General features: G+C 34.1%; 1 protein-coding gene across 2 annotated transcripts in view; it reads right to left on the bottom strand.

Annotated features, from left to right (window-relative positions):
* Positions 1–777: 777 nt before the first annotated feature.
* Gpr149 (G protein-coupled receptor 149) overlaps positions 778–12135 on the bottom strand; it is a 71750-nt gene continuing 60392 nt past the window's right edge. For both annotated transcript variants that reach the window (XM_010636895.2, XM_033759564.1), the window contains exon 6: positions 778–3613. In XM_010636895.2, the coding sequence (XP_010635197.1) occupies positions 3038–3613 (576 nt within the window). In that variant the 3' untranslated portion in view covers positions 778–3037. The remainder of the gene's footprint in view (positions 3614–12135) is intronic.

The raw sequence follows: 12135 nt of genomic DNA, 5'->3' as shown, positions 1-12135 counted from the left end.
ATTACGTGTTTGCTGTTTGTAGGAGTCACCACCAGATGGTGACATTTTTATTAGGTAAGGTTTTTTTTATTCCACATAAAATTTAAACAGGAAAGAGATAAGGTATGCAAAATACAGTATTTATTAGTGCTAAGACCTATATAGCTATTTTTCAAGGATAAGATATTTGGATGTAGCCAGGATAACTTAAAGGGCATTTCTATGCCAGAAACACCATTTTATAATCAGAATCACTAGAAAGTAAGTAAATTTAAGTAAGACTTGCGAAGTTTAAGCTTAGCTTCTCTGAAAATTTGGAGGAGCCCTTTATGATTATATATAGCCCAAGTAGGTTTTTCTTGTAGATTCATCTACTGTTGGCTTGAAGTTTGAAATGTTGTAGATTAGTAATCTGGTCCTAATTAGGCTCTCAAATTATGTCTTTGGGCTAAATGATCATGGCATTGTTTAAGTACAGGATAATTTAAAGTATATCGATGCCATATATAGTTCAACAACCAAGAAGAATTAAATAGGAATACCTTACGTTTGTTTGCTTTGATTTTGTTTTGTTTTATTTCCCTCAGTCTAGTTCCATGAACAGTGAAAAGAAAATGGAAAACAGGCAGAAAAATGACTATTACTGTCTTACAGTCTAATTCATACACTCTTTAAAACTCGATTTTCATCATCTTCTTCCCATTCGAAATGCTGCAATTTGAAAGATTTGTTTAGGCCAGGGATTTAGCTCAGTGGTGCCATGCCTGCCTCAAAGTGCAAGCTCCTGAGTCTGATCGCAGATACCAAAAAAAAGAAAAAAAAAAAAAGATTTGTTTACATTCAAATCTTTAGTATTTTCTTTAGTTGTATTATGATTCTAATTTGTTACCAAAATTTGCATTCTAAAATAGCAATAATACCTTTTTTTCAGAAAATTATACATCTAAATATATCAAAGTCTGTCCTTTACAAAGCATTATTAGAATATTCAATTTAGTTTTTCTTTTGTGGAGACATTCAGTATTAATGATTTATAACATCAGGCTGATTTATCTACTTGTCATTGTTTTAAAATAGTCACTGATTTTGATGATACAAAGCATTTAAAAATAAAATATATTTAGAGTGAGTATATTTGAATTTGTATCAATATGCTATGTATTATTTGGGACTTGCTTCGTAAACATGACTACTGGCATTATATTTGCTTGCAACATTTAGATAATGAGATATTACATGAGAATTGAAAGTTAGTTGAAATTTAATTTTGAAAATAAATTTCTTTCGTGGCAAAAAAAACTCTGTAAAGGTGAAACACCCTGAAAGCTCATGTGAAGTAATTTAGAATTTTGTATTAAATATAGGAAGTAGAAACCAAAATCAGTGACTATAAAAAACAGTTCTCTCAATCTATAAATAAGTTTCTGTGAGGTATGGGGACACAAAGTCTAAAATCATATAAAACATCAGTTAGATAATTTTGGAAAATAGACATTTAATGCATTTAATATATGTTTATGGAAAGATTAAAATAAAGCAATTTGAAGAAAAATCACTTCATAAGTTTTGTCATACATTCCTAATATTTTGACAAGATGATTTTTATATTTTTGCAATGTAATATATTTTAAAACTAATCTTGAAATGTATACCTTCCAATCATTTAACATAATACACATTGAATCATTCACATGAGATAACATGTTTTGGGGAAAAAAACAAGCTTAATATTTGAAGGAAAATTTTGTACACTTCAAGAATAGCTAAGAAAAGTTTTCCAATCTTCAGCTTTAAGAACCAACACATTTTTAAAATTAGAGGATTCTCCTCTGCTTTATCCAGAAGCTTGTTACTATAGTTGGATCCACTTCTCAGGATGTAATTTTCCTTCAGTTTCCATTCAGATAAACATAACAATTCTAGGAGCAAGTATAAATTAAGACACTGCTGTAGATTGGATCTCAAAGACTTGATTGATGGAGGTTTGGTGGTCAGGAAAGTCTGTTGGGGGGAACATGAAGTCTTTAGAAAGTGGGGCTTGGTGGAGGTTTTTAGGTCTTTGGGCACATATCCTCAAAGAGGACTGTGGGACTTTGGTCCCTTCTACCTCTCCTCTTTTGCTACCTGGATCACCATGAGCTCGATGGTTTTGCTCCACCATGAGCTCCCATTGTAATGTGCTGCCTTCCACAGCCCCAGAGTCAATAGGGCCAATCAATCGTGGACTGGAAACTGACACTGAGCTAAATAAACTTTTTCTCTCTACAATCTGATGACCTCAGCTATTTGTTATAGTGAGTGAAAGCTAACAGAAACTTTCCAATAATGTTTGAGTTAAAGACTACTTCTAACTTCATCTGTAACATACAACATATTTCTTTTAAAGCCCTTCTTTACATACTGAAAAGATGAAAGGAACATTTTAGAGAAAGAAAACAAAACAAAAAAAAGAACCACCCATTAAACTATTTGTACTTTACAGAAATTAAGGAACAACTAAACAACTATTTATACATTAGAGGCATGCATATTTCCAAGTTAGTATCTAATTTTCCATTTTACACAAAAATATTTTTCAACACCAGTGTAAAGCTGAAGCAGTAACCGGAATAAGCTTATTTTGCTAGCAACATTTAGACAAGCCCCTTCAAATACAACTTAGGAGTTTTGCTGCACTTCTTTCATTACCAAAATATTTCCTTTTTCCCTTGCAATAAAAGCAAATATTAAGTGTAGAAACATGATGGAAACAGTATATTCATTTGACAAACACAGGCAGAGACAGTAAACTAGGCAAATGTATTATTTAGAAAAGACTTTGTAGAAATCGAATAAGACATAAAATATTTTAATTACCACAGTGTGTGATCTTTAGGCAGCACATATAAATGCACTTAGTGTCTACAGTAATTCCAGCTCTTCACACTAAAAACAATTAACTAGTAAGTTAGTAAAGCTTATGTAAACTAAGAAATAAAAGGAAATAATTCTGGAAAGAAAGTTGTTTTGCACTTTGAAGTTGCAGAGCCGTTTTTGCTTCTAGTAGACCCACTGATCGCTAATTGCCCTTGCTTTCTTCTTCTTCTTGTTTCCTGTAAGCTTTATTTAACAACTGGATTTCTTCCTGGTAGCCATCCCTCTCTTGATGTTGCCTCTTACTGTTCTGTCTGTGTGCCTCAACAGTGTCTGGAATGGAGATGTTGATGTCACCATCAGGATTACTTGTGGGTAAAAAGAGAGAATAGGAGGCTGTTTCCCCTAAATCACAAGAAACGAATCTATTTTCTTTCCGTGAATAACGTAGCGAGGGAGATCTGACTTGGGTAGAAGACTGGCTGATGTTGCTAATAATTGACACAGTGTCCAAGGCTTCTTCATTATCACAAATTTCAAGAACTTCCAAGTGTATCTTCACACTAGTATCTGCAATTGTTGAGGGAGAATCCTCTGGGTTTGGTTCATGGCCAACACTTTTAGATCGATAGACTTCTATTTTCTTAGAGGCTGGGGTTATTTTTTGACCCTCTGCACTTACTTCATAGGTAGAAAGAGAAAGGGTTTTCCCTGTTGGTGCATGGAGAGACACAGTCCCTTGGAATGCACACAAGGGAATGGCGAGCCCACCGCTGGAACGCTGGGGACAAAAACAAAATGGTTATTATTGCAAATTAGTCTCAAGGATTGAGACATTCAGAAGTCCATTTCATGCACCAGGATCGTAAAGGTTTTTTGATTTTTGTGGTTTTTTTTTTTCATAGCCATTTCTCTGAAAACTGATTACCCACAGTATTTAGGATTTAAATTCTGTCACCAAAGCACCAAGCTCATTTCTGCTAGGTCAAAAACAATGTCTAAATGAGCATAGTCAGGAACATTTCTTTAAAGATAAGGGGCTTTTCCCCTCCACATTTGAAGACAAAACTGTACTGATGAGAAGCAATAGGGCAGATTTGGGTCATAAAATTGAATGTATATTTACAATTTGGAATTGCTTATATATTTTTGCTACATGTTCAGTTTTATTGAAAAGTTTTCATAAATTAAAAGAAATGCAAACTGTTATCATCATGCACTTCTCGATTAGCATGCCGGAGAGAATGTGGAACTATGACTGAAATGAGGTACAAAGGATTTTTCAATTCTGAACTTTGAGCATACCCGAGAGGAACCTAATGTCACAGAATTGTGCCACAGTATGCTTGCTTTTCCACAGAGAGATCACTCATTAAAGTAAACCCAACAACAGATAACTCTTTCACATCTCTGCCGAAATGTTCCTGAAAGTTTAAGCCTTTTTATTACACCTTTTCCCCCCTTTGGCATTGGACAGTGAATCCAAAGCCTTCACCATGAGCTACGTGCTCACTTGCTTTTCTCCTCCCTCCTTCCCTTTCTCCCTTTCCCTTTTCCTCTCCTCCTTCTCCCTCTCCCTCTCCCTCTCCCTCTCTCCTCCCCACTTCTCTCTACATTGCCCAAGCTGAGCTCAAACTTTCGATCCTCTTGATTTACCCTCGCAGAATATTCGTTTTACAGGTGGGCACCACCAGTTTTACATTAAATTTTATTTTAAACTGTACTCACCACTGTTAGGTACTTAAGAAATGAAGAAGAAAATAAAAATTGATTCCTGTAAAAGTCTGTGCTTTGCATTGGTTACTCCCAACTTCATGATTTCAACAACCTTATTTTCATTATCATGTTAATTTCATAAGGAAATGAACTATGTAGTGCTACTAGTGTAATAGTTCTCAAAACCGAGTGCCTTGACCAACATTGTCAATGTCACCTGATAACTTATGAGACTTTAAAACCCTACCCTGGATTTACTGAATTAGAAACTCTGGACGTAGAGTCCAGCAATCTGTATTTTAGCAAACCCTTTGAATGCTTCTGTTGCATGGTAAAGTTTGAGATACATTGCTCTAAGTAAAGAAATGTAATTTTAAAAAAGTAGGGAGATTTAACAAACACTTTTATACATGTATCAAGTACTTGAAAAGCCTGGAGTTACTAATTGGATTTCCTAAATGTGTGTGTCTACTGGGGGAATTGTCAGAATGTTAATGGTCTTACTAATTTAGAATGATGAAGCGTCTCAGTTTCCCTGGGCCTGTCTCGGGTTTAGCCCTGAAATTCAAGGATCCCAGGAAATCCCTGTCTGAGGAAATTTATTGGGGGAAGTGGGGGCTGGGATGTTGGGCACTTTATTTGCCATGGGCATTTTATGACTGGATGCAACAGAAGTGACTGAAGGAAATCCACTCTTTGAGAGAAGTTTGAATTTGCTTCTATTTAAAGAAATTTCTAAAAGAGAAGGAATCAGAAGCTTCCACTTTATTGGATGTAGGGATCATGATAAATACATTCTAGAATGTATGAAACATGTCTCCAGCTTTTGCCAGTCATCCCCAGTGTAGAAGTTTTGAATTCTGCTTATCCTTAGAGAAATTAGGAACTGAACTTTAGGGCTTTCAGACTTTGAAAACTTCTGATATAAAGTTGTTTAGCCCTTTGTCGTGGCAAAGAACTTCATCAATTCTGCAGGTATGGTGTTGGATAAAGAAGGAAAGGCAAGAGAAAAACACTTTTACATTCATTATGTTACCAGAACACTATTTGAGTGGTGGTAATTTTGGCAAAGAGAAAATGACTTAGTTTATTTTTATTCATTAAATGTTTGTTAAATATTTATATGTTTAAGAATCTAAGCTTACATTGAGAGTACAGTCTTCATTCAAAGACATCAGAGATGTTTCAGCAAGAAAAACAAGAAACAAAAATTTTCATTTGAAGTGTAGTCATTGAGATAGGAACTAAATTTTATAGGGTCCAGGGAATGTCCGGCAGATATATTTCATATAGGAGTGGAATTTCAAATTGCTCATAAGAATCATGGAATGCTTTGCATTTGTGTGTGTGTGTGTGTGTGTGTGTGTGTGTGTGTGTGTGTGTGCGCGCGCGCACGCGCGCGCATGCCAGGGATCAAACTCAGGATTTTGTGCTTGCTTGAGAGGCAGATGGGCCTGTGGCAGAACCACTGAGGTAAATCCCTGGGCCTGATTTGCACCTTTTAAAGCCAGCTTACTTGCCTGCCTGCCTGTCTTCCCTCCCTCCCTCCCTCTCTATCTTTCTACTATAAAACTGTAGCATGATATTAAGCCATTTTAACTATTTCATATACATGTTGCACATCTGGGTGATAATGCAAAATAATTTTAGCATAGCGTTATGTTGTTGAGTTAGGCATTCATCTTTTTAAATGGTATCATTATCAGTGTCATCATCCTTGGTAACAAACTTCACAGCTTTGCTTTGTGAGTGACAAATCAGGAGTTAAAGGGCCATCCTAAAACCTTCTCATCCAGAAGAAATATTTTTGTTACCAAGATAGAAGCTTCTGTCTTTTAAAATCAAAATTGCCTGAAACATTATTCAATTAGAATATCTGTCACCTATAATAGCATGTACTATAAATACAGTCTTTACTCTGGAAGCTGGTTAATACGAAAGCTGAACTCTCTTACATTATACTTTGTCATGAGAAAAAACAAGCCCACCTTAATCCTTCAAAAACTTTTTTTCCCTTGACATTGTGCACTAACTAAACAATGTGCTATGGCATATACTAGTTTAAAAACATGATGAGAAAACTGAACTCTCTGTCCCCAGCAGTATAGACAAGTCTATTTAAAAACAACCTTCACAAGAACATCTACATAATCATTTCTTTATATGCACCACCTTGCACCACTGATGAGCAGTTACTATAAAAGCAAATGAGATGATAAATTTTTCTGCATCTGATTTTATACTTTTTTTTTTTTGGTACCGGGGATCGAACTCGGGACCTTGTACTTACGAGGCAGACGGTGGAACCACTGAGTGAAATCCCTGGCCCTCATCTGATTTTAGACACTCCACACAACAAAGATTTTAATGACTTACCCATGCTAACCTTACCTTCAAATGAACAAACAAGCTTTACTGAGTGATCAAATGACAGCTCATTAAAATTGGCATTTGAAAATTGCATAGTGCCAGCATTTGGCTAAATATGAAGTCTGATATTTCTGAAATAGCACACAAAGTCCTCAATTATTAAAACCATTTTCTAAAATATTGATATTCAAATGGATAGCTTTCCTTTGAAAGTCATAGGGACAAAAATATAGACCACAAGAAAAAACAACCTGATAACAAATATACCAAACACTTTTGAGTAGATATTTCTCTAAAGAAGATATGCAAGGCAGGGATTTAACTCAGTGGCACCATACCTACCTCACAAGCACAAGGTCCTGAGTTTGATCCCTGGTACCAGAAAAATAAATCAGATTCCTATAGAGGTGATATCTGAACAAGATTTTTAAAAAATGACTAATAAAAAGATATGCAACTGCCCAACAAACACATGAAAAATGCTCAGTATTATCATTATCGAAACAAAACTACAATGAAATACTACTTCAGACCCTTTAGATTACTGCTATATAAAGAAAGAATTCATGTTGAGAAGGAATGCACACACACACACACACACACACACACACACAGGAATATTTGTACACTGTCAATAGGAATGTAAACTGGTGGAGCCATGATGAAAAACAGCATAGTACTTCCTCAGAACTCTAAAAGCAATTTTCATGTGATGTAGCAATTCCACTTCTTGTTAAAATTCAATTCAAAATAGGGTCTTGAGGGCCAGGGATGGAGCTCAGTGGCACAGCACCTGCCTGGCAAGGGTGAGAGTTCAATTCCCAGTACCAAAAAAAAAAAAAAACCAAAAAACAATTATATATATGTGTGTGTGCATGTGTGTGGTATTAAAGGGATGTTCATGCATCAGCATTCACAGCAGCATTAATTGTAATAACTGAAATGTGGAAGTAGCCAAGTATCATTGATAGGTGAAGGATTAAGCAAAACATAGTACACTCTTATAATTCTTCTTCAAAAAAAGAAGAAAACCTTGACATGTTATAACATGGGGAGTCCTTGTAGACATTATGGTAAGTGAAATAAGCCAGTCACAGAAAGATGAAAAATGTATACCCCTGTTTTATGAGAGTAGTCAAAATGTAGGGACAGGGCTAGGGATTTAGTTCAGTGGCACCATACCTGCCTGGCAAGTGCAGGGTCCTCCTGAGTTCAATCAACTCTACTGCCAAAAAAAAAAAAAAAAAAAAAAAAAAAAAAAAAAAAAGAAAGAAAGAAAGTGTAAGGACAGAAAGTTGGTTGCCAGATAATGGGGAAGGGAGCATTAGGAATAATTGTTTACTGGGTATACAGTTTCAGTTTTACAAGATGAGAAGACTCTGGACATGGATAGTGATAACTGTTTTATAGAAATATAAATAAACTTAGTATCACTGAACTGTACTTTTAAAAATGATTGAGTTAATACATTTATGTGTATTTTACCACAATTTAAAACAGAGAGAAAACTCCAGAGGCAGATTTTTAAAAAATGAATATGAGCAAACATTTAATACTGTTACTCCAAAATTGGCAAGTTAGTTTTTTGGTTTTGGTTTTTGTTTTTTTGGTACCACAGATCAAACTTGGGTCCTTGCACTTGCAAGGCAGGTGGCAGAACCACTGAGCTAAATTCCCAGCCCCAGCAAGTTAGTTTTAATAAAGCAGTATTACCTGTCACGTTAAACTAATTTAGTAATTTTAATTATGCTGATTTATAAATATTTAACATAAGTTTGGTTTAAATATAGAGTTCATATACAATTTTGTTCCCATGTGATTCATGCTATGATAGACCTAGGCTGGGCTGTTGTGAAAACATGGAAAAAGGATACTTAATTTAGTAGGGAAAGGGAAAAGAAAAAGAAAGCCTAAGAATCTTTCTAGATCAGAGCTTAATTTTTTTAGGTGGGTAGAAATACTTGATGAAATACTCTTGACTAGCATTGTTCTAGAACTCCTAGCTTGGCAAAAATCAAGAAAAAGAAGTAAAAAACACAAATATTGAGTGGGGAGAAATGAGAACATCATAATTTACAAATTTAAATAGTCTTCCTAAAAATTTTAGAGAAAAATGAAAACTATTTAGGAAACTTAGTAACATGACCAAATTCTAGATAAACTTTAAGAAAAATTATTGCTGATGAGAAATATTTTTAAAAGGTCCAATTCAAAATAATAAAAATGTGTGAAATATTATGAGGAAAACACTTCATCAACAAATATCCATCAATAAACAGACCAGAGAAGATGTTTCCATTTTTTCCTTCACTTCACTCTTTTCTAAAAATCCCTTTTCTGAATTTCCTTCCTTCTCCCTGTCCTCATTTCCTGTCTCATTTGAACAAGTTCGTCCTCATTTCTAATATCTCTCCTGCATTTTTCTCCTTTAGATTTCTCACACAAGACAAACATGGTATCTAAACTTGTGTGTCTTTTGTAAAGGGAGATGAGAAGAGGGTTGAAGGGAAGGGAAAGGGAAAAAAAAAGAAATTAAAATATATTATGTACAGGTACAAATTCCCCATGATGAATGTGATCATTTTGTATAGCAAATATGTACTAATAAAAATTGTATAGAAAACCCACAAATAAGGGCCAGGGATTTAGCTCAATGGTTCGGTGGCCTGCCTCGCAAGTGCAAGGATCCGAGTTCGATCCTCGGTACCAAAACAAAAAACAAAAAACAACAACAAAAAAAACCCAGAAAAATCCACAAATAAAAAAAGACAAAATAAATAATGCTTTTACATTGGAAAATTATATTGTAAATATAACAGTTTTTCTCTTATTTATTGATTTAAGACAATGTTAAGAAAAATTCCAATGGAATTTTATTTTGGAACTCAAAAACTTTCGTTAAGATTTATTTGCAGGCATAAATGTGTGTAAATAACCAAAAAAATTGGAAACAGGCTAATGAAGTAGATTTTGAAGCATAACACATAACAGGGTGTTAATAGCAAAATTTGATATATCTGAAAGAGAATAGAGGAGAATCCAAACATGGTATGTGTTTTTTTTCCCCCAAGTATGGTATATCTTGAAAGTGGCATTTCAAAGTAAGGTAATTGTGTTGAAGAAAAAAACCCTAAAAAATAGAAATAGAGTAAATATTCAATAAACATTTTTACATATTTTTGGCTATTCATTTACAAAATTAGGTCCCTTTACATGTTACAGCAAGCTTTTGTTATTATTAATTCTGTTAAAATCCTAGGTCAATAAGACCTAGGATTATTTGGTTCCAATAAGACCAGATTTGGAACCAAAACTAGGTACTATAAAGTAAAAAACTGGAAGATTTGATTGCAAAAACATTTATTAAATGCCTATATACTACAAACAAAGCCAAAAGACAAACTGTGTCCTGGGAGAGATATTTGTAGTCTATATAAGATAATACATAATAGTCAAAATATTGAGAGTTCTTCCAAAGCAATAGTAATCTAGCAGAAATATGGCAGAGAGAATTGAGCAAAAAAATTTTTTAAATGGAGAGTAAGCACATGAAAGACCAATTTCACCAGTAATTTAAAAAGTAATTAAAACCAATGATTTTTAGTTTTTCAGACTGTCTCTCCATGAAAAAAATAACAAAAAAACCCCAGGAGAAATAAAATGATTGATATCTTTAGAGTATATTTTGATTGTATTTGACTTAAAAACTGCATATACTTACCAGAAATATTAATTTCTATGAGTCAGTTCCACCAAATATTAGCACATAGCAATATTCATTTCAGTACTGTAGTAGGCTCAAATTGGGAACATCCTACATGTCCACCATTCAGAAAATAGTTGAATTAATTATAATACATTTATGTACTGCAAAACTCTTGAACAGTTGTGGTAAGGCTGTAAGTTTGGCCCAGTGACAAATTCCCATATATTCTCAGTTATAAAAGCAAACTGCAAAAAAACATATAAAATAAGATCCAGTTTTCTGTAGAAAAATACTGGCCAGAAATCAACCCAGAAAATATAATCTCCTCTGGAGAAGGGAACGTTTCTTGTTGTTCTTTACTTCCTCCATCACTTATAACCAGTGACTAGTACCCAGCAGGCCCTCAAAACATTTTTGCAGAAGCAATACTGTTGTGCATGAGAAAATGAATATGTGCCACTGATCTTTTACATTTTTGAGATTCTGAATTTTGACTTTCTAAAGCATAAAAATAGGATCATCTTTAAAAATATTGCTGTTTACAATTTATTTTTCTATTTTGACAGCCCTATTTAAGTGATGATAAGTATAAGTGCATCAGAAATCCCTGCTTGAATAAACATCTTACAAAAATAAAATATGTGGGACTTAGACCCCAAAATTTATTGCATGCTAAAGAATGATAGGTTCAGAGAACATAAATCTATTCATTTCATTGTCTCTATTTTCTTTCCATTTAAAAGTCAATGAACTAGCATATGCTGTCAGGATTAATAATAATCCATTATTACTGTATTCCTGAGTGTGGGTGGCTCGGAGCTTTTTTGTTTTGGAATGAAAAGCAGTCTCTAACCCTTACAAATACTTCAGGAGGAGAGAGCATGTCATGTGAGCACATTAGCACAAATAATATGCTGTGATAATTGATTCAAACTTACTGACCTTGGATATGTTGAATGTTTTTTATTTCTTAACTATAAGTCTGTAGGTGAATTCAGGGTGAAATTATAATATAAAAAGAGTTGCTCTAAATTTATCTCCTAGCAAAGTGAAGTCTTCTGTTGATCATCTGAATCACTCAGCTTAAGAAAGACATATTACAGTATGTAGAATCATAGCCATTATCAAAGGCCATAAAATTTGTCATAGGTTTTTCTGCTCCACAAACTAGAACTATATCATCAATTGTTGAATAATCCAAGTAACTGATGATTTAAATATAGATAGAACTTATATAGGATAAATGTTAGGTGACTGAAGTGAATTTTGGCCCCTAAGAAATGTGCACTGAAGAATTTAAGTCAAGCCATTGGTATGGGAGAGAAGGGATAGAGACTGCAAAATAAAATATTAATAACAGTGAAGCAATAACTTTCGAAGAAAGCCAACAGCTTTTTCAATAATTTGCTTTTTAGAATTATGTTCAATGGGGCCAGGGATTTAGCTCAGTGGTGCTGCTGCCTGCCTCGCAAGCACAAGAACCCAAGTTCGATCCCCGGTACAAAAAAAAA

Source organism: Fukomys damarensis, unplaced genomic scaffold, assembly GCF_012274545.1.
Source record: "Fukomys damarensis isolate Sample0158 unplaced genomic scaffold, DMR_v1.0_HiC HiC_scaffold_37, whole genome shotgun sequence".
NCBI classification, from domain to species: Eukaryota; Metazoa; Chordata; class Mammalia; order Rodentia; family Bathyergidae; genus Fukomys; species Fukomys damarensis.
This window is presented reverse-complemented; position numbering and strand designations above follow the sequence as displayed.